The following is a 24,081-nucleotide window of genomic DNA, read 5'->3' as shown; positions in this document are numbered from 1 at the left end:
TCCCTCCCTTTCCCTAGAAAACCCTAATCATACAGTAGGGTGACAAGGGAACAAATATGGTACCATATAATTGATTTGTATTTTGCTCAATTTCTGATCTATTATATGGTATTTGAACTATATCAAATAAGGCAGTACCTCAAAAGGTTCCAAGGTCATTTATATATCCATTTTTATTTTCAACAAGCTATTTCTGGGTCAAGTCAAGTCAATTCCCTGCCTTATATTATCATATCTTCCCTTTCTGGGAGACAGCCAAAGGAGACAGACATCAAGAAATCAATAGCGTATCCGGTGCATATTAATTAATCCATGCTCCATAAAAAGAGATCATAGGCATATATATATAAATTCTGGCCTACGATCCCAACATATTCCAAAAAGTGGCTTAGGAACCAATGCTATTACCTACTCAATATGGTTTCAAAAAAGTGCTATAGGCAAACATAATATTGCACACAATTCCAAGCATAACCACTCATAATAGAGCTCCAGGGGTCAGCATTCCTCATATATCATAAGGCTCAAAAAAGTGCCAACAATGCCGCACTATTCAGTATGCATTAGTCCAAGCCACTATCACCAGCTTAATCCGTATGCGTACACTCGACACGTTTCCCCGCCTTGCGGTTCATCAGGAGAACATTATGCGATAGGCAAACTTATCTTATCGTGTCAGGATGATGGCTACCACCCGCGTGGGAACAGTGCCTATTCGCATGAGTCAAGGAATCAATATCCGCCATGTTCAGTCCTCACCTTCCCCCCTCCATTTGAGACTTCAACGGCAAAGCACTTCTGGGAGATCCCGGGTACTACTTCCTGTCATTTGGCTGGCAAGTGCATTCCATCTGGCACATGTGCACATCGTGCATCTGCCCCATTATCAGTTTTTAGCACCGCGGTTGTTTCAGCACATTTTTTGCGCCGAGTACTTTCTTGCGCATGCACACATCACGTATATGTCCCATTATCAGGTTTTTTTAAACCGTACGGCTATTTCAGCAAATTTCCTGCATATCACCGCGCAGGATATCTATTCTTTGCCAGACAAAGTAAGTCTCGATTAATAGGGTCATATTTCAATAATTAGTAACCTATGTCAAGAGGGAACCCTATCCCACTGATCTCAAAGGTCAATTCTTTAGATGCAATATTTAAACTTCTGATTAGGGCCAAAACCTATCCAGGTCAATGGGCCCTTATAACAGGCATTCCTCACAAGTACTAGTCAAAAAGAAGGAAACAGTGGTTTCATAGGGACAGACAAAGATAAATACAAAAATAAACTAAGTAAAAACAAGGGGGATAATTTCAACCAGTTTCATCATATCATAGGAAACAATTATACTGTAACTGTTCGTTGAGGCAATTTGGGGGATATACTATTCATACGGTAAGTCCATCTGGTCTCTTTCTGTAGAATTGTTCTATCCCAATCACCTCCTCTTCTCGGTGGGGTAACCACCTCCATAACCAAAATATGGAAACAATCAAGGGCCCCACCATGCACACCTCTCACATGTCTAGAGATGGGAGTATCCCTAGCATTCCTAATATCTCCTATATGCTCCCCCACTCTTTTTCGAAATTCACGTTTGGTTTTCCCAATATAATCAATCGGACAACTACATTGGAACAGATAAATCACCCCAGTCGTTCTACAGTTTGAGAAGTGTCTACAATGATAAGTTCTTTTCGTACTTTTAGTGAAAGATCTTGTTTTCGTGACATATTTACAAAACTTGCATTTCCCACATTTAAAATTACCATTTTCCCTATTTTCCAACCAAGTTGGTTGCCTAATTATGGGGAAATATTCACTATTTACCAGTTGGTCTCTTATTGATCTCCCCCTACGGTAAGTTACGGATGAAGTTTCAGGGACAAAGTCACTTATATCAGGGTCCATCCTCAGGATCCCCCAGTATTTTCCTAGGATCTCTTTTACTTCTCTCGATTTTGTGTCAAAATTACCTATAATCCTAATTAATACTGGATTCTGAATCCTCCCTCTCCCGTTTTCTTAACAAGGATGTCCTCTCTCTCTTATCCGCACCTTTAAATGCCTCATTAAGGACATCCAGAGGGTACCCTCAATCCATAAATCTATCCCTCAAGTCCCGGGCCTGGTGATGAAATCCATTAGGTGATGAACAGTTGCGTTTAACCCAGAGATATTGACCCTTGGGGATCCCCCTTCTCAAACTGGAGGGATGATGGCTATCCCATCGTAAGAGGTTGTTTGTGGCCGTGGGTTTTCGAAAGGTTTCGGTAAGGATATGCCCCATACTGTCCCTACTAATCTTCAAGTCCAAGAAATTGATGGAGACATATTTTATCTCATAGGTGAGCTTAAGCCCCAACTGATTCACATTTAATTCCTCCACAAATTTGAGAACTTATCTGGGCCACCCAGCCACAAAATAAGCACATCATCCAGATATCGACCCCAGAATACTATCCTGGGGTTCCACAAGGAGTCAACCTCACCTCCAAATATGACGGTGTCCTCCCACCAGCCCAGGAACAAATTAGCATAGGCGGGCACACAGGGGCTCCCCATTGCTGTGCCCCTGAGCTGGTGGAAGAACTTACCGCCAAAGGAGAAGTTGTGTTTTAATATAAACTCCATTAAATCGAGTACAAATTGACTATGTGCTATATATTGCCTTCCCCTCAATCTCAAATAAAATTCTACCGCTCAAAGCCCAACGTCATGGGGGATGTTACTATATAGGGCCTCTACATGAATAGATGCCAGGTATACATCTTCACCCACAATAACATCCTCCGACTTGAGGAGGAGGTCCGAGGTGTCCCTCACATAGGAGGGTAGGGATATCATAAACGGCCTCAGTATCTCATCCAAGTACCGGCCTGCGTTCTGAGTAATAGAATCAATTCCTGCCACAATAGGGCGGCCCTTCAATGGGCTTAGCCCCTTATGCACCTTGGGTAGTGCATAGAAGACAGCCAGGACCGGAAATTTAGGACACATATACTCATATTCATTTTTCGATATCAGTTTTGACTCCAAAGTTTTTAATAATACATTTCTCAGTTTTTGTTAGAATTCCTCAGTGGGATTTTTCCTTAAAATTCTGTAAGTATCCCCATCTTTCAAAATCCTGTTACACATCTGTAAATGTTTCTCATGATTCATTATAACAAGATTGCCCCCCTTATCCGAGGGTTTAAATATGTGCTCCTTATTGCCCGCCAATTTATCAAGTGCCTCCCTCTCCATTCTTGACATATTAGGATATGTCCTCACCAGGTTCTCATTCATCCGTTTTAATTCATCCGTCACCAATTTGGTGAAGATGTCAATGTTGTTATAATCCATACAGGGAGGCATTTTAGTACTCCTAACCTTCAGGTCAGTAAAAGGGCCCAATCCCGACTGTCCCTCATTCTCTTCCATAAGTTCTGTCAGTATTCTAATATTCGGAAGATCCCCCTCCATAATCCCCAAAGATTCACACACGGTCGTGGGTTTTGAAGAACTTTTTCCACTTTAATTTTCGGGCAAGTAAATGTATATCTTTTACCCAATTAAAATCATCATAACGATTCGTTGGTACGAAAGACAACCCATTAGATAGAACCAGCTTTTCTATTGGGGATAGTGTATAGGAGGAAATATTAATTATCTTATCATATTTTTTGGTCATTTCTGATTTTTCTCCCGTAGGGGCTGTCCCCATTCCCCTCTCTTTCTCTAAAAAATAGAATGAGGATGATGATGGTGGTGCAGAGGATCTTACTAGGGACAAATCTCTTCAATAACTGTTCCTGGTTGGCATAAAATTTCTTCTCTCTTGTCTTTCCCATTTTGGTCTATAATTTTTCCTCCGGACTCCACCATGTGCCCCTCTGCCCCTTAGGAATAGGTTCAGTCCCCGGTCAGTATCTGACAGATCATTATCAGAAGATGAGATATCTGTTGCACCCTCTACCTTCTTTTCTTCCTGAAGAAAGGAATAGATTTTTCTCTCCCTACACTCCTTCAGGTCCCTTGTAAATTGTTTATGCTTCCTACTCTTAATCTGTCCTTGGAACTGCTCTGTAGTTGTCTGCAGGGTAGCCTCTCATCTAGCAAAGTCAGTATTTGTCTTACGTTTTAATATCTCCTCAGATAGATCAGACAATTTGTTTGAGGTCGCCTCTGTCACTTTTTCTTCCTGCAGTAGAATTCCCATAAACTGTAAAGAACTTTCAGTAAGCTCTTTTTCCCACTTTTTTTAATAACTCCGGTGTTCTAGCCCTCCATGCTGGTGCGAGAGATATTCTTAGTCCTCAGGGATTATCCTATGCTTAATATGGTTTTCCAATGATTGTGTTTCCCACCAAGATTTTACGTTATCCTTATAACAATTTGTAAGATCAAAAAATAGCATGCCCGCTGTCTTGTGGTCACATTCGACACCGAACTTTCTTTTACTCCCTATATCCAATCACTCACTCGCTCTTGTCACCTGCATCTTAAAAACATCTCCAGAATCCGACCTTTTCTCATCTTTGAAACTGCTAAGACTCTTACTGTCGCTCTTATTCATTCCCGTCTGGACTACTGCAACTTTCTTCTGATTGGTCTCCCTCTTACCAAACTTTCTCCTCTCCAATCCATCTTGAACGTGGCACCCAGGGTCATATTTCTGTCCAGCCGCTTCACCGATGCCTCCATCTTGTGCCAGTAATTACACTGGCTACCCGTTTGCTACAGGGTCCAGTATAACTCATCGCTCTCACCCACAAAGCTCTCCACAGTTCTGCACCGCCTTATATCTCCTCTCTCATCTCTGTTTATCGCCCTACACAAATGACCTAAGGCTAACATCCCCCGTAATCCGAACCTCGCATCTCCGTCTTCAAGACTTCTCTCGTGCTGCACCAGCTCTCTGGAATGCACTTCCCCAGACGATCAGACTGATACCTAACCCCAACCTATTCAAGCGCACTTTAAAAACCCATCTCTTTAAACAAGCCCTGGGATGGTTGATCTCCGAGTGAATCATGACTGAGTTTGTGGGCCGAGTGGGGTACCGAGCAGTAGATCCAGGGCACCAGTAGCGGAAAAAAACAGGACACGAAAGCGCTGAGCAAAGAGAGAAACTTGGTGATCAGTACTGTGGTGACAAGCATGGCTGTGACGAAGTAGGGTGAAACTGTGCTTCACCGGCACTGGAGTACAGTGGAAGGATACTTTGTGTATGAAAATGCTTTACACTGTGAAAGAAACGTCCATAAGACTATCTGCCCGCTATCCTTTCATTATATATCCCTTACCAAGTTACCGATCAGTAAAGACTGTGTTATAGAACCAGAGTCTCCTTTATTAACCTGCGGATTCTATGGTCCTGGCCGGCCAACACCATCGGCTACAGTCGGGCTGCACAGGCACAAGGCCCTCACAGCATCAACACCAACACCCAGCCAGGAACCACACTATCATGTAGCGCGTCGGGATGCAAAAAGTAGAGAGGAGAGCGCCTCGCTCACAGCTACCATCCCAAACCGCACTACAGTAAGGCCATGTGCACACGTTCAGGATTTTTCGCGTTTTTTTCGCGTTTTTTCGCTATAAAAACGTGATAAAAACGCGAAAAAAACGCTAACCTATGCCTCCTATTATTTACAGTGTATTCCGCATTTTTTGTGCAAATGTTGCGATTTTCCGCGAAAAAATCGCATCGCGGAAAAAAAAGCAACATGTTCATTAAAAATGCGGAATTGCGGGGATTCCGCCCACCTAGGAGTCCATTGATCTGCTTACTTCCCACACGGTGCTGTGCACACCATGCGGGAAGTAAGCAGATTATGTGCGGTTGGTACCCAGGGTGGAGGAGAGGAGACTCTCCTCCACGGACTGGGCACCATATAAGTGGTAAAAAAAAAAAAGAATTAAAATAAAAAATAGTCATATACTCACCTTCGATGTCTTCCCGCCTCTCAGGTGCATGCTGCCGCTTCGGTTCCTGTAGCTGGTGTACGGTGAAGGACCTGCGATGACGTCACGGTCCTATGATTGGTCGAGACCGGTCATGTGACCGCTCACGTGACCGCGACGTCATGGAAGGTCCTGCGCGCACACACCATCTATACGGAACGGACGCCGCTGAGGTCTGCAGGTGAGTATAAGCATTTTTTTATTTTTTGTACTATTTTTAAACATTCTATCTTTTACTATAGATGCTGCATAAGCTGCATCTATAGTAAAAAGTTGGTCACACTTGTCAAACAGTATGTTTGACAAGTGTGACCAACCTGTCAGTCAGTTTTCCAAGCGATGCTACAGATCGCTTGGAAAACTTTAGCATTCTGCAAGCTAATTACGCTTGCAGAATGCTAAAAAAACCGGAAAAAAAACGCAAAAAAAAAAATGCGGATTTCTTGCAGAAAATTTCCGTTTTTCTTCAGGAAATTTCTGCAAGAAATCCGGACGTGTGCACATACCCTAACCGAGAGTGTTCTTACTTATCAACAAATAAGGGTTTGTTATCCACAGGTTGGAGATATACAGTGCCTTGCGAAAGTATTCGGCTCCCTGGAACTTTTCAAACTTTTCCCACATATTATGCTTCAAACATAAACATACCAAATGTAAATTTTTGGTGAAGAATCAATAACAAGTGGAACACAATTGTGAAGTTGAACGAAATTTTTTGGTTATTTTAAATTTTTGTGGAAATTCAAAAACTGAAAAGTGGGGCGTGCAATATTATTTGGCCCCTTTAACTTACTACTTTGTTGCGCCACCTTTTGCTGCGATTACAGATGCAAGTCTCTTGGGGCATCTCTCTATCAGTTTTGTACATCATGAGACTGAAATTCTTGCCCATTTATCCTTGGCAAACAGCTCGAGCTCAGTGAGGTTTGATGGAGATCGTTTGTGAACAGCAGTTTTCAGCTCTTTCCACAGATTCTCTATTGGATTGAGGATTTGACTCTGACTTGGCCATTCTAACACCTGGATACGTTTATTTTTGAACCATTCCATTGTAGATTTTGCTTTATGTTTGAGATCATTGTCTTGTTGGAAGACAAATCTCTGTCCCAGTCTCAGATCTTTTGCAGACTCCAACAGGTTTTCTTCAAGAATGGTCCTGTATTTGGTTCCATCCATCTTCCCATCAATTTTAACCATCTTCCCTGTCCCTGCTGAAGAAAGCAGGCCCAAAGCATGATGCTACCACCACCATGTTTGAAAGTGGGATAGTGTGTTCAGGGTAATGAGCTGTATTGCCTTTACGCCAAACATATCGTTTGGCATTGTTGCCAAAAAGTTCGATTTTGGTTTCATCTGACCAGAACACCTTCTTCCATATGTTTGGTGTGTCTCCCAGGTGGCTTGCTGCAAACTTTAGTCAACACTTTTTATGGATATCTTTGAGAAATGGCTTACTTCTTGCCACTCTTCCATAAAGGCCAGATTTGTGCAGTGTACGACTGATTGTTGTCCTATGGACCGTCTGTCCCACCTCAACTGTAGATCTCTGCCATTCATCCAGAGTGATCATGGGCCTCTTGGCTGCATCTCTGATCAGTCTTCTCCTTGTTTGAGATGAAAGTTTAGAGGGACGGCCGGGTCTTGGTAGATTTGCAGTGGTATGATACTCCTTCCATTTCAATATGATTGCTTGCACAGTGCTCCTTGGGATGTTTAAAGTTTTGGAAATCATTTTGTATCCAAATCCGGCTTTAAACTTCTCCACAACAGTATCACGGACCTGCCTGTTGTGTTTCTTGGTCTTCATGATGCTCTCTGTGCTTCAAACAGAACCCTGAGACTATCACAGAGCAGGTGCATTTATACGGAGACTTGATTACACACAGGTGGATTATATTTATCATCATTAGGCATTTAGGACAACATTGGATCATTCAGAGATCCACAATGAACTTCTGGAGGGAGTTTGCTGCACTGAAAGTAAAGGGGCCGAATAATATTGCACCCCCCACTTCTCAGTTTTTTAATTTCCACAAAAATTTAAAATAACCAATACATTTCATTCAACTTCACAATTGTGTTCCACTTGTTGTTGATTCTTCACCAACAAATTACATTTGGTATCTTTATGTTTGAAGCATGATATGTGGGAAAAGGTTGAAAAGTTCCAGGGAGCCGAATGCTTTCGCAAGGCACTGTAATTTCTTTACTTTCTCAGGGTTACTAATACAAGAGAGACTGCATTTGTTCATAGAGACCTATTTGATGCATAGGATCATTGAATATAATGATCAATAATTCTATTGTGGGACGACTATGTCAGGATAGCTCTCTAGCAAGGTGGCAGTGTTGTCGGACACTGAGAAAGCTGTCTTTGTTATATAACATTTTGTAGATTTTCTCTGTTACTGGACACTGTGCAGTATGACTCTATCATACCTCCCAACTTTTGAAGAAGGCAAAGAGGGACAAAGCTAGTAGTTCGCTTAGCGTGCCGCTGCAAATTTTAAGCCACACCCTGATCACACCCATTTCAGAACTAGTCACACCCATATCCACGCCCCAACCACACCCATTTAGCACTGCTGATCACACTGTTCATAAACAATAATTATAAACAGAAAAAATATGGCCACACAGTGCTCCATACTGTATAATGCCCACACATGATGCTCAATACTGTAAAATTGCCACACAGTACTCCAGACTGTATAATGGCCCCACATGATGCTACATACAGTATAATGGCCACATATGATGCTGCATGCTGTATAATGGCCACATATGATGCTCAATACTGTATAATGGCCACACAGTGCTCCATACTGTATAATGGCCCCACATGATACTCAATGCTGTATAATGGCCACACAGTGCTCCATACTGTATAATGGCCACACATGATGCTCCATACTGTATAATGGCCACACATGATGCTCAATACTGTATAATGGCCAAACATGATGCTCAATACTGCAATACTGTATAATGACCCCGCATGATGCTCCATACTGTATAATGGCCACACAGTCCTCCATACTGTATAATGGCCACACATGATGCTCGATGCTGTATAATGGCCACACAGTGCTCCATACTGTATAATGGCCACACATGATGCTCAATACTGTATAATGGCCACACACTGCTCCATACTGTATAATGGCCCCACATGATGCTCAATACTGTATAATGGCCACACACTGCTCCATACTGTATAATGGCCACACATGATGCTCAATACTGTATAATGGCCACACACTGCTCCATACTGTATAATGGTCCCACATGATGCTCCATACTGTATAATGGCCACACAGTGCTCCATACTGTATAATGACCACACATGATGCTCCATACTGTATAATGGCCACACATGATGCTCAATACTGTATAATGACCCAACATGATGCTCCATACTGTATAATGGCCACACAGTGCTTCGTACTATATAATGGCCACACATGATGCTCAATACTGTATAATGGCCTCACACTGCTCCATACTGTATAATGGCCACACATGATGCTCAATACTATATAATGGCCACACACTGCTCCATACTGTATAATGGCCCCACATGATGCTCAGTACTGTATAATGGCCACACACTGCTCCATACTGTATAATGGCCACACATGATGCTCAATACTGTATAATGGCCACACAGTGCTCCATACTGTATAATGGCCCCACATGATACTCAATACTGTATAATGGCCACACACTGCTCCATACTGTATAATGGCCCCATATTATGCTCCATACTGTATAATGGCCACACATGATGCTCAATACTGTATAATGGCCACACAGTGCTCCATACTGTATAATGGCCCACATGATGCTCAATACTGTATAATGGCCACACACTGCTCCATACTGTATAATGGCCACACATGATGCTCAATACTGTATAATGACCCAACATGATGCTCCATACTGTATAATGGCCACACAGTGCTTCGTACTATATAATGGCCACACATGATGCTCAATACTGTATAATGGCCTCACACTGCTCCATACTGTATAATGGCCACACATGATGCTCAATACTATATAATGGCCACACACTGCTCCATACTGTATAATGGCCCCACATGATGCTCAGTACTGTATAATGGCCACACACTGCTCCATACTGTATAATGGCCACACATGATGCTCAATACTGTATAATGGCCACACAGTGCTCCATACTGTATAATGGCCCCACATGATACTCAATACTGTATTATGGCCACACACTGCTCCATACTGTATAATGGCCCCACATTATGCTCCATACTGTATAATGGCCACACATGATGCTCAATACTGTATAATGGCCACACAGTGCTCCATACTGTATAATGGCCCACATGATGCTCAATACTGTATAATGGCCACACACTGCTCCATACTGTATAATGGCCCCACATTATGCTCCATACTGTATAATGGCCACACATGATGCTCAATACTGTATAATGGTTACACACTGCTCCATACTGTATAATGGCTCCACATGATGCTCAATACTGTATAATGGCCACACATGACGATGCCAGTGTACAGTTGGGGCTGTAGATGTGTCCCAGCAGCTCTGCTTACAATGCAGGCAAAGGTTTCACCACCTGTCACTGTCCACACTGCTGCCTCACAGATTCTGCACATTGCAAAGTAGCCCAGCTCTGCGAACTCCATGCACTCAGACAACATCACTATCTACTGGCTCCACTCCATAACTCTTGTAGTATATAAAGGATACATATATATATTCTGACCTACAGGCTGCACTGAATTGCTTTAACTGATGCCACTACTCCTTATTATAATGCCTTGTACTGTAAGCACAGCAGAGCAGGGCCAGTTACAACACATACACACACATGTACCTCAGAATGTCCTCTCTCCCTCTCTGAACCACCGCCCCATAAGAAGAGGATACAAAGGGGCATGGCCTATTGCAAGGGGCGTGCCAGCTGCTTCTGCTGGGGACAGTCCAGCAGTATGAGGGTCGGTTGGGAGCTATGCTCTATTATGGACCATTGTGGTGGCTGCCTCTGTTACGGGATTGACGGGACATTGTGCAGCATGCCTTTGTCACACTACTGGGCAGGCTGCCTCTGTTTAATGTCTCTGTACATGCTGCATTTGGTATGAAGAGCTTTCCTAGCTGGCAGCCTTTGCTTTAGGGCGCTGTGATGGTTGATCACCTCTTGCTCTTGGCAGCTGATTATTTTATAGGGACTGCATATCTGTATAACTAATGATATTCATCATGCTATCTATATCTAAATGATGTATAGGGAAAATACTAATTACAGTATTTGTTTTTTTACAGAAAATGAGGGCCTCAGTACGAAGACGACGCTCTTCTTCTGCCATAACAAGGGCCCTGGACAGAACCAATCCCCATCCCAGGTATACAAAAAACACTGATAATTCCTGTATGATATGTTACATCTATGAATCTATTTACAATATTATTATATAATACCTCTGAGTGAGTTCATATTTGGCTACAGTGCCTCAAAAAAGTCTTCAAACCCTGCAAACTTTTCTACATTTTTTCATGTTACACTGACAAACTTAAATGTACTACCTTGTGTTGGTACCACATAAAATCCCAATAAAAATCATTTATGGAGCTCCCGCCAGGGCCGTGGGGTACTTGGGCTGGGTCCGTCGGTTTTTCGGGGGGTTGTCACGGCAGCAGTGACCCGGTCCGTGGTCCTTTCTTATGTTCCTTCCCTGGCCGTCTGTCTTCACTGGCTTCGCCCTCCTGCCCTGTGCCTCACACACACTGTCCCAAGCCAGCAGCCTCGGATCCTGTAGGGCGATGTCCTCCTGGTCCCCTTAATGCTATGTGGCTGCCTCTCACTCTTTCCACCCACATCCTCTGCCTAGTTCCCCCTCCAGCCTGAGATGGGGCCCTCCCTCAATAGGGTCCGCCCAGATCCCCTGGCCTGGAGTGGTGTGGTGTTGGATGCTTGTATGGGTCCTGGGTAGTGCCCCCTCCTTACCCGAGAGCGGAGTACCACACCTCTGGCTGAGGTGCAGTACCTCTGTGGCGAATGGACCCTCAGGGGCGCCACATGTACGTTTTTGGGTATAATGTGAAAAAATGTGGAAAAGTTAAAATGGTATTAATACTTTTTCCAGGCATTGTATGTTTTGAGATAAGAGTTTAAACTCAGCTCACATACAGGTACTTCTCACAAAATAAGAATATATTCAACAAATTAATTAATTAAAAGTGAAACTCATATACTATATAGAGTCATTACAAACAGAGTGATGTATTTCACGTGTTTACTTTTGTTAATGTTGATGATTATGGCTTACAGACAATGAAACCCCAAAAGTAATTATCTCAGTAAATTAGAATAATTCACAATAATCACCTGCAAAGGCTTCCTAAGCATTTAAAAAGGTCTCTTAGTCTGTTTCAGTATCTCCACAATCATGGGGAAGACTGCTGACTTGACAGATGTCCAGAAGGCGTCATTGACACACTTCACAAGGAGGTTAAGCCACAAAAGGTCATTGCTAAAGAAGCCGGCTGTTCACAGTGTGCTGTATCCAACCATATTAATGGAAAGTTGAGTGGAAAGAAAAAGTGTGGTAGAAAAAGGTGCACAAGCAACCGGGATAACCGCAGCCTGGAAAGCATTGTTAGGAAAAGGACATTCAAAAATTGGGGGGAAATTCACAAGGAGTGGACTGCTGCTGGAGTCATTGCTTCAAGAGTCACCACACACAGACGTCTCCAGGACATGGCCTACAAGTGTCACATTCCTTGTTTCAGCCACTCATGACCAATAGACAACGCCAGAAGCGTCTTACCTGGGCCAAGGAGAAAAAGAACTGGACTGTTGTCAGTGGTCAAAGGTGTTTTCAGATGAAAGTAAATTTTGCATTTCATTTGGAAATCAAGGTCCCAGAGTGTGGAGGAAGAGTGGGAGGCCACAATCCAAGCTGCTGGAGGTCTAGTGTGAAGTCCCCACAATCAGTGATGGTCTGAGGAGCCATGTCATCTGCTGGTGTAGGTCCACTGTTTTTTTTATCAAGACCAAAGTCAGCACAGCCGTCTACCAGGATATTTTAGAGCACTTCATGCTTCCCTCTGCCGACAAGCTTTCTGGAGATGGAAATGTCATTCTCCAGCAGGACTTGGCACCTGTCCACACTGCCAAAAGTACCAATACCTGGTGTAAAAACAACAGTATCACTGTGCTTGATTGGCAGCAAACTCGCCTGTCCTTAGCCCTATAGAGAATCTATGGAGTATTGTCAAGAGGAAGATGAGACACCAGACCCAACAATGTAGACGAGCTGAAGGCTGCTATCAAAGCAACCTGGGGTTCCATAATACCTCAGCAGTGCCACAGGCTGATCGCCTCCATGCCACGCCACATTGATGCCGTAACTGATGCAAAAGGAGCCCCAACCAAGTATTGAGTGCATTTACTGAACATACATTTCAGTAGGCCAACATTTTGAATGTTAAAATCATTTTTTCAAGCTGGTAGTAATGTCCTCCATCTTCCTGGTATATACGTCCCCCATTTTAGGCCCATCCTAGTATATATTGTCAGTAGGTAAGAATTTTTTTTTATTTTACTAGGCACATTGGGGGCATTAAAAAGCAACCTCTTTAACATACAGTAAGAATAACTGTTGCATTTTTTTTACTGACGGACAGCTCCTTTAATAAACAGCATGCAACAGTTTATTTCACTTTGCCAACCAGCAACGTTTTTCAAGCACATTTTATTTTTTCTACAATCTTTTCTGGTCTTAAACGGGTTGAACTCTTTATGTTTATTTTTTCCAGTGAATAAACGCAAATTCATTATTTCTTGCAGGGTTTTTCATCTAGGGTATTCATTGTATGGTAAAAAATGACATGTGAGCTTGATTCTGAGAGGTGCCAAAGTTTCATATCTTTTTTTTTGTCAAAAAATAAATGAAAATTTTGGATTGTGATGAAATTTTTTAAGCACATTAACTAATTTATTTTAACATCCATTGAGCTCTGTAAGGGCTTGTTTTATCAATAATGAGTTTTTATTTATAGCAATTATGAGTACATTTGATGTTTTGATTTATTTTAATTGCATGTTTTAGAGAGGTGAGGTGCCCCCAAAAAACAAAATTCTGGTATTTTCATTTTTTTATTCTCTTTATTACGTGACATATTTAATTTTATATTTTGATAGACCAAATTTTTATGGATGGGGCAATATCAAATATGTTTATTTTTTTAATTATTTTTAATGGGGTAGAAGGAGGGTTGATTCAAAGATGTTTTTCGTTTTACTTTTTTCCTTTCATACTTTAGATAATTGCAGTTTCAAAAAATAATCAATTGTTCTATTTGCTGCAATTCCACAGTAATGCAGTAAATAAGACAAATCACTTTTCCTATGAAGCTTAGCCTGTCACAGGAGAGCTAAAATGTCAGTAACAAGAGACTTCAAATGTGTAGGTAGAATGGTCCCAACATTAATATAGATGTATTAATCCTTAACTTGTCACAATATTTTACAATACTTTATTAGCATAGCACATAATGTAGCATGCCAACTCTCAAGTTATGGATCTGTACAGGATCAGAACCAAGAATGATACATAAATACAAAACCAGAGCTAACACCAGTACTTGAATACATCCCAAGAACCACCATGAGTACATGAATACATCATAAGGACCATCATCAGTATATGAATACATCACTATAACCACCATCAGTACATGAATGCAGCACCAGAACCAACAACAGTACATGAATACAGCACCAGAGCCATCAGCAGTACATCAATACATCACTAGAACCATCATCAGTAAATTAATACAATCTTAGCTCAGCAATCAAGTACAATTACATGGCATGAACCTAGAGCTCCCAGTATGTAAGGGTATACTAGTAGTTGCTGTTGATTGATCGTGCATCGGGTGATTGACTGCCTTTTTAGATTTGTTCACTATTATCATCCAGTGTAAATGCACCATAAAGAGTAACAAAATATTTGAGATATTTTTTATGTTTTATGCCCTTTAATTCAGTGCAGATTGGTGAGGATCCAGGTCTTGAGACTAACTGATCAAAACTAACTGATCAAAAGACCTCTTAGTGCGCAGCTCAGTAGACAGAAGCACACACAATGGAGCAGGGAGGCAGGCGATGGTCATAGGCTTTCTGTGCACTCCTGTCTTGTGATATGTGCACTTATATGAGGTTTTTCGAGCTACCAACGGGGTTTCAGAATCTGGATTAGCAAGAATGCCAAATACAGCCCAGCCCCTATAGCCTATATTCAGTCAGTGACAGTAACAGAGATGAATCCATCTGGTCTTGTTCCAAAGAATGATAATTTCCCGCTGTAGACAAATTACTGTATGGAGACAGCTGAAAGTCTTTTGATTCTGTTTATCAGACCTCTTTTGTATAAATGGTTCCTCGTGGTGTTTATTTTGAGGTTGAGTTTCTGCGGAACACTAATAGTCGGACACATGATCTTGATATCTTATTACAGTGTCGCGCTGGCTCTTTCTTCATTTGTTTGTATGACATGTTTGGTGCATTGTGAAACTGGGAATTAATTTCTTTCTTGGAATAATACAAGGGAAAGTTGTTTAATAACACTTTACACTTTCCATCTGTTACAGAACCGCAAATTGAGATTAGCATAGAATGTTGTTAATTACGATTGTTAATAATAGTGTAATCTACGCTGCGCTCATTAGACAACACATTATCGTACACATTCTGCAATGTTTGAGATGGCTTTACTTACCGGGGTGCTAGGTCTGCATGAGGGGGTCTAGCTCCACAAATATAAAGGGATGATTGCAGCGCAGAATACTTAAAAAATATGTGTAATCCAGTACACGTGAATCTAATGCAGCATCCAATATTATTCACAAGAATCAAGTGACTTACTTATTGCATTGAATAAATGCGAAGTTTTGACCTTAGGAAGTCGAAGCATTCCATTATTGTCTTTTATGGAATAAAAGAAGGTAAAGATGGTAGTGGATACAAAGGAACCGGAGATATACAGTGGGTACGGAAAGTATTCAGACCCCTTTAAATTTTCCACTCTTTGTTTCATTGCAGCCATTTGGTAAATAAAAAAAAAATGTTTTCTCATTAATGTACACTCTGCCCCCCATCTTGACTGAAAAAAAAACAACAGAAATTTAGCAATTTTTTCAAACTTATTAAAAAAAAAAAGCTGAAATATCACATGGTTATAAGTATTCAGCCCCTTTGCTCAGACACTCATATTTAAGTCACATGCTGTCCATTTCCTTGTGATCCTCCTTGAGATGGTTCTACTCCTTCATTGGAGTCCAGCTGTGTGTAATTAAACTGATAGGACTTGATTTGGAAAGGCGCACACCTGTCTATATAAGACCCCACAGCTCACAGTGCATGTCAGACCAAATGAGAATCATGAGGTCAAAGGAACTGACCAAGGAGCTCAGAGACAGAATTGTTGCAAGGCACAGATCTGGCCAAGGTTACAACAGCATTTCTGCAGTACTCAAGGTTCCTAAGAGCACAGTGGCCTCCATAATCCTAAATGGAAGAAGTTTGGGACCACCAGAAGTCTTCCTAGACCTGACTGTCCAGCCAAACTGAGCAGTCGTGGGAGAAGAGTCTTGGTGAGAGAGGTAAAGAACCCCAAGATCACTGTGGCTGAGCACCAGAAATGCAGTAGGGAGATGGGAGAAAGTTCCACAAAGTCAACTACCACTGCAGCCCACCACCAGTCAGGCCTTTATGGCAGAGTGGCCCGACGGAAGCCTCTCCTCAGTGCAAGACATATGAAAGCTGCATAGAGTTTGCTAAAAAACACATGAAGGACTCCCAGACTATGAGAAATAAGATTCTCTGGTCTGATGAGATGAAGATAGACCTTTTTGGTGATAATTCTAAGCGGTATGTGTGGAGGAAACCAGGCACTGCTCATCACCTGCCCAATACAATCCCAACAGTGCAACATGGTGGTGGTGGTAGCATCATTCTGTGGGGGTGTTTTTCAGCTGCAGGGACAGGATGACTGGTTGTCATTTGTTTGAGTTTTCTTTTAAAGAAATTAAAAGTTAATTTTTTAAAGTGTTTTTTGTTTGACATTTGGTTTTCTCTGACTGATTGTCATTGAAGGAAACATGAATGCTGCCAAGTACAGAGATAATGGTTTCAGCCTCCAGCCTAGGGACAGTGGTTGGCGCTCCCGCGTTATCTCCAGAAGACCAGGAGAAAGGTCCGATATAGGTCGTGAGATATACGTAGACGATGTTACATAAGGAAGAACGTTTTAGGAGACCAACCTCAGATCAATGTGAGACAAAGACATATGAGTTGTGGAGGATCACGTGTACACATAGAGTGTAGGTTTCATCTATCACCTATTATCTATCTAGCAATTATTAAATGAGTTTTCTCTGGGAGTTTTGGTCTCTGAGTGTGAGGGCTATGATCAGTAACGTGTCCGGCCATGTTACTGGGGAGCCAGGATCATCTCACATAACACATAACTTCCTTTACTGGCGATAAGTTAGCAGGAGGTGGAATATAGATGGCCACTAGAAATGGTGATCACAACGCGACCGAGCACCTAATGAGAACATATCTGTGATACGGCAATGGTGCTTGTGCAGCTACTTATACAGCTCGTATTGGAGCAGTCATGCATGTTGTTAGGCACAGGGAAGAAATGTTCATGGTTCGCTCAACGTTCATTTTAAAACACTCAGTTGCAGAAAGTGACAAATCTGCCACATGTGAACATGTCCTCACAGTGGTTGTTAGCATGTGTCGCTCACTGAGAGGATAGTCAGCGGCACACAGACACAGACATGTAGGCTCTAGGCACTGCCAGTTGACAGACGTCACAGGGAACCATATATACTTCCTGATCCACGGGCAGCATGTATCACACTGAGGCTGCATGATGTCAGCCATGGATGAGTAACTCTGAAACACCGTGACTTATCAGAGAAAAACATGGTTTAGTAGTCGCTGCAGACTGAGGTGCACAGGAGGCTAGTCAGAGGCACGTCAAGGTGCACAGGTGACTAGTCAGGGAGGCGGGTCAAGGTGCACAGGAGACAAGTCAGAGAGGCTGGTCCCTGGTGACTTCTCCCTGCTCTCCTGTGTTCATAACACGCCTAGAGAAAAGATGCCATTTTAAAGGGAACCTGTCAGTAGATTCATGCTGCTCAAGCCACAGACCGCATTAATCACAGCGTGGCAGCCAGGTGTATTACTCTCTGGAACACTCCGGCGTTTCTGAGAAATTACCGTATACTGTGAAGATCCAGCTGGATATCATAGTCGGAAACTAGTCTGGCTGGCTCTTCTCATCGCTGCTGCAGGTGATTGACAGGTCTCTTACTATGTGCACATGAAAGAGATCTATCGGTCATCTGAAGCGGCACTGGGAAGAGCTGGCCATTGGTGGACCTAGACGACCTGTCTAGTCTCTGGCACTCGTCTTCAGCCAGATCTTTAAACTATATTTTCTCTGAAACACCAGTGCATTTATGAGAATATTATAACTGATGGCAATCCCGCAGCCAGACAAGAATTCATGGTGCCCATGGCATGGCCAGCATGAATCACCAGACAGGTTCCTTGTAAGGTTTTCAGCTGAGTACCATTAGGAAACAAATCTTGTTCAAGGACAGTTCAAGGTCAGATAGTTAGCGCTTAAGATAAGGTTATATAATGTATGAAGGGAATTGTTCTTTTCCTGTTGATTCAGTATCACGCGCTGAAGGACTCTGTGCCCCGCGCATCCTGTTGGGTTTCCAGCAGAAATTCTCCTCAGATAAAATCTTCATCATAGTTTCGTGTTCTCGCCAATTCTCATTTTAGAACAGGGGCCGAGTCCTAACTCTGTGCAGTCCCCGGGGTACCAAGTAGTAGACATGGAAGACTGCCTGTTCTTCTGGCTGGTTACTTCTTCCAGCCTGGAGACCAGTCCTTATAATGATCCTACCTTTTCCTGCAAACTACTTTGATATTTAGACCCTTAACCTTATGTTCTGTCCTTCCAACATTTTCCAAATTTTGTGGCTGTTCATTTTTAGAGTTATTTATTAAAGCAATGGAAAAATATATCAGGTCGTGCCAGGATGTTCTCGAGAGATTATGAGACACTTCATTCATCTGTTTCTCAAAATAGATGTCTTAGTAGAATAGCTGATGACGAGAAAATGTGAGAACGAAGAAGTGAAACGTTCCTTGTCTGTATTTGCAAGTAGAAGCAAATCCTGAACAGAGTTGGTCTGAGAGACTAATGTAGTTGGTCCGAGAGACTAATGTAGTTGGTCAGAGGGACTAAGGTAGTTGGTCCAAGAGACTAATGTAGTTGGTCCGAGGGACTAATGTGGTTGGTCCAAGAGACTAATGTAGTTGGTCCGAGAGACTAATATAGTTGGGCCGAGAGACTAATGTAGTTGGTCCGACAGACTAATGTAGTTGGTCCGACAGACTAAGGTAGTTGGTCCGAGAGACTAATGTGGTTGGTCCGTGAGACTAATGTAGTTGGTCCGTGAGACTAATGTAGTTGGTCCGAGAGACTAATGTAGTTGGTCCGAGAGACTAATGTAGTTGGTCTGACAGACTAATGTAGTTGGTCTGACAGACTAACGTAGTTGGTCCAAGGGACTAATGTGGTTGGTCCAAGAGACTTAATGTAGTTGGTCCGAGAGACTAATGTAGTTGGTCGAAGAGACTAATGTAGTTGGTCCGAGAGACTAATGTAGTTGGTACAAGAGACTAATGTAGTTGGTCCAACAGACTAATGTAGTTGGTCCGAAAGACTAATGTAGTTGGTCCAAGGGACTAATGTGGTTGGTCCAAGAGACTTAATGTAGTTGGTCCGAGAGACTAATGTAGTTGGTCCAAGAGACTAATGTAGTTGGTCCGAGAGACTAATGTAGTTGGTCCAACAGACTAATGTAGTTGGTCCGAAAGACTAATGTAGTTGGTCCGAGGGACTAATGTGGTTGGTCCAAGAGACTTAATGTAGTTGGTCCGAGAGACTAATGTAGTTGGTCCGAGAGACTAATGTAGTTGGTCCGACAGACTAATGTAGTTGGTCCGAGAAACTAATGGAGGCCTTTTGGAGGCCTTCCTATGAAGCAAAGTGAGCTGAGTGTAGGAATGGATCTCGTCGGACCACTACAGGAGCAGGTATGCCCCGTGACCCCGGAGTGGTGCCTTTCATTTTAGGCTGGACATGTGGTATTGAAAATTGAATTATGGATATTTAGTGTGAGACAGGCTCAGGAACTTTTTATTTCAGAAATGTAATTCATGCAGTTCACAGTTGTCCCAAGAATGTCCTAACAGGACTGTAGGGGGATGCTGTCCTTAACTGCCATTCATGTCCCACCCGGCAGTGGAATGATGTTGTGCCTGGTCCGGTGTGGTGAGAGCAGCTGTTCTTCTATGTATAATGTGCTCCATATCATATTCACATTCATACTGTTGAAGGAACACTAAATCTGAAAGTTAAAAGAAAACCCAGGCGCCCCTTCGGTTTGTCAGTCTGCCCCGTTCTCTGTATGATTCTGAAGCAAACATTTCTGATGAGTCCTGCAGAGAACATAGGGGTTAGTTTTATGTCAATCTGCTCCATTTTTGCATTGTGACCACTTGATGGGTGATCCTAGGTAATATATGAAGTTTAACAATCATTGCGTTCTAGAAAAGAGCTGGCAGAGGAGAGGCTCCTGCTGCAGCTAGTTGTCTCACAGCCAGACACAGGACAGTCAGGAAGAAAGAAAAAGCGGAGAAAAAGGGAGGATTCAGAGGAGAAGAGTCAATGTTTTATGTATTATACTTTTTAGTTTAGTGTTTCTAGTCTAGTAGTACTGTATATACCAGCAGTAGTGATATATGTTATACTGATTTCCCAGGGAGGTCCATCTGGTACCTAGCTGTTCTGACAATGGACTTCTCCTCGGAGCTTTCTGTGGCCCCAACGTGTTCATCCTGAGAGAAAAAGTGCATCTATCAAGTGGATGGAGGACGCAAGAGAGACATCTGTTCCTATTCACTGACTCCCTGATTATCGCCAAGTCCAAGTGAGCAAACCCAACATGATTATCCTACTAATTATATCTACTATGTGTGCAAATATCTATATGTTCTATTATATATTACACAGTCTCCGCTCGTTGTATATATTGCCACCGCCTATTACACAGCCGTCTCTTGTTACACTGGGGATAATAAGTATTTGATACTCTGACGATTTTGAAAGTTTTCCCACCTACAAATAATGGAGAGATCTGTAATTTTTATCGTAGGTACACTTCACCTGTGAGAGACAGAATGTAAAAGAAAAAAAAACAGAATATCACATTGTATGATTTTTACATCATTAATTTGCATTTTATTGCATGAAATAAGTATTTTATCACTGACCAACCAGGAAGAATTCTTGCTCTCACAGACTTGTTAGTTTTTCTTTAAGAAGCCTCCTACTCTGCACTCACTACCTGTATAAAATATACCTGTCCTCACACTCAATCACACTCCAACCTCTCCACCATGGCCAAGACCAAACAGCTGTCTTAGGACACCGAGGACAAAATTGTAGACCTGGACAAGGCTGGGATGGGCTACAGGACAATAGGCAAGCAGCTTGGTGAGAAGGCAACAATTACCAGAAAATGGAAGAGACACGTGACTGTCAATCTTCCTCAGTCTGGGTTTCCATGCAAGATCTCTCCTTATGGGATAAAGATGATTCTGGGAAAGGTCAGGAGTCAACCCAGAACTACACAGCAGGACCTGTACAGATACAGAATAATATTTACATCCAGTGACCACTTATGTCTCGTCTGATCAGAGTTGGTATATGCTTTTTCTTCTCCATCTGGTCAGACCTTCATGTCGACATCTCTTGTCACGACTCGTCTCATCACAGCCCTGAAAATAACAAGGTCACATATATTGTATATATACATTTGTCGCCTAAATAAAAAATCCTGACTACAGATATGTACCCCACCATTAAGATACTATTAGCCACGCAGCAGTAACCTATAACATGATAAGCAGCACTGTGCCCCCATTACCTATAATCTCTGCCGCCCAATAATATAAATGTTCAGTCTGTGACTCTCCCCTCAGTTCCATTATAAGGTTATGTGCACATGTTGCTTTTTTCAGCATGGACTGGTTGTGGAAAATATGCAACGTTTTATAGTACAATCGGAGGGAATGAGATCCCTGAAGTCTCATTTATTGCAGCGTTTTTTTCCACGTATTCATCTATACTAATGAGTGGGGAAAATGCGCCACAAGAATGCATGTAATAAACACAGCAAAAATGCATATTATACCCAGCGTTCTTCCTGACAACACGTCAGAATTTCCAGCAGAATTTCCTGTTGCAAATCCTGGATGTGTGCGCATAGCCTTAGTCCCAGTCCCGTGTCATCCTCCCCCCCCATTCATTATAAGTCCCTGATAGTGACATAATGAATCAGGGGGTGGAAGAAGACGTTACCAGGATCTTATAATGAGTTGGAGAGTGGGGAGGATGCTATCAGGAATCTAGCTAAAGGTGGACCTTGGCCCCCACCTGCATGTTGGTCAGATTATGGGCCCTTGTAGAGTTCTAAATCCTATAGACTTATGTGTTCCCCCCCCCCATATAATGATGTCCCTTCACACGATTTACTGGCTGCAACAATAGGTAATCAATATCAGCGTAATGGAAAACCCCTTAAAGGGAAACTGTCAGTGATCATTCTTCCTAAGCCACAGGTCATAGCAAGCTGAATAAAATGACACCTTGATATCTGCGATCTGATGTCTTATTCCAGAGAAATCCACACGATATGTAAATGAGCTGTCCAGATCTCTGGGCCAGACCTAGATCTCCCTGAGGATCCACCCCCAGAGATTATTATAAATGACAGGTGGTGTTACCAGTGTGAGACATGTAATGACTGACAGTCGGCTCCCCTGATCTACAGGTCTCACACTAGTAACGCCCCCTTGTTATTGACAATTATCTCTGGGGGCGGATCCTCAGGGAGATCTATGTCCGGCACATTAAGAAAAATGTGGATTTGTTGAGATTAAGACATCAGATCACAGATATCAAGATATCACTTTACTCAACTTTCTATGGCCGGTGTGCCCATATAGATGGCTTAGGAGGGTTGATCCTACTGACATGTGCCCTTTAAGTATGACTTGTAGCCGCCTGTGTTATGTGGATCCATAATATGGCCACGTGCATAGACCATAATCTCAATGGCTTCTATTTGAAGGCTTAAGTATGAAATAGCAGATAGAAAAGTATAAAGTGTATACCTACATATAACCGATCAGCTACATAACATTGATCCTATAAGTAATGTGTTCATTTCCATCTGTTCCATGAATTTCGACTCTCCTTTTTCCTTCAAGGTCCTCTAGCATGAAGCTTAAGAGACAAGTTCGGCTGAATGAGATGTGGCTCTCAACATTCCTTGGAGAAGTGTCTGAAAAAAAGCATTGGCCCGAAGACTCCTTTGTGCTTGGCTGGCCCACCACAAGCTATGTGGTCACATTTAGGTACAGTCATTACAGCTATGGGGCAAAAGTCGCACTCATGATTTAGTTTTAAAGCAAATTACAGCTAGTTGTAATTCTATGTGATTTTTAACTTCACTTAAATGGAACCAGTCATTTCGAAAAACGTTATTTTCCTGCAGATACGGGGTTAATCTGCAGGTCAGTAGCTTTTTAAAGCTGCTTGGCCGTCGCACTGAAAGCCCAGCTCCTGGGATGAAATTAACTTTCTTCCTCCCAGCAGCCTCTGGCTTTCAGTCATAGAGGCGTGGCTTCAATGACCTCTCAGTGCATAGTGTGCGGCGGGAGTAACCACGCCACCGTACTGACTACCAGCCAGTTAGCACTGATGCACCGTAGAGCCGGCTGTCAGTCAGTGCCCGGGTTTGATTACAGCCGCTGCTCACTATGCACTGTGCTAAGACTGAAGCCTCACCTCTGTGACTGAAAGCCGGAGGCTGGCCAGAGGAATTAAGTTCACTTCCTTCCAGTAGCCAGATTTTCAGAAAGCTATTAACCTGCAGATTAACCCCACATTTG

The 24,081-nt window shown here is 42.5% G+C and overlaps 1 protein-coding gene across 1 annotated transcript in view; it reads left to right on the top strand.

Annotated features, from left to right (window-relative positions):
- Window positions 1-24,081, top strand: part of LOC143804857 (uncharacterized) — a 185,922-nt gene that overhangs the window by 97,614 nt on the left and 64,227 nt on the right. Inside the window, exons 2-4 of the mRNA XM_077283368.1 lie at window positions 11,283-11,362; window positions 20,886-21,053; window positions 23,398-23,544. Coding sequence (XP_077139483.1) covers window positions 11,283-11,362; window positions 20,886-21,053; window positions 23,398-23,544 — 395 coding nt within the window. The remainder of the gene's footprint in view (window positions 1-11,282; window positions 11,363-20,885; window positions 21,054-23,397; window positions 23,545-24,081) is intronic.

The sequence above is a fragment of the Ranitomeya variabilis genome, chromosome 2, assembly GCF_051348905.1.
Source record: "Ranitomeya variabilis isolate aRanVar5 chromosome 2, aRanVar5.hap1, whole genome shotgun sequence".
In the NCBI taxonomy this organism is placed as follows: Eukaryota; Metazoa; Chordata; class Amphibia; order Anura; family Dendrobatidae; genus Ranitomeya; species Ranitomeya variabilis.
The sequence above is the reverse complement of the archived record's forward strand: the minus strand, read 5'-3'. Positions and strand labels throughout refer to the sequence as shown.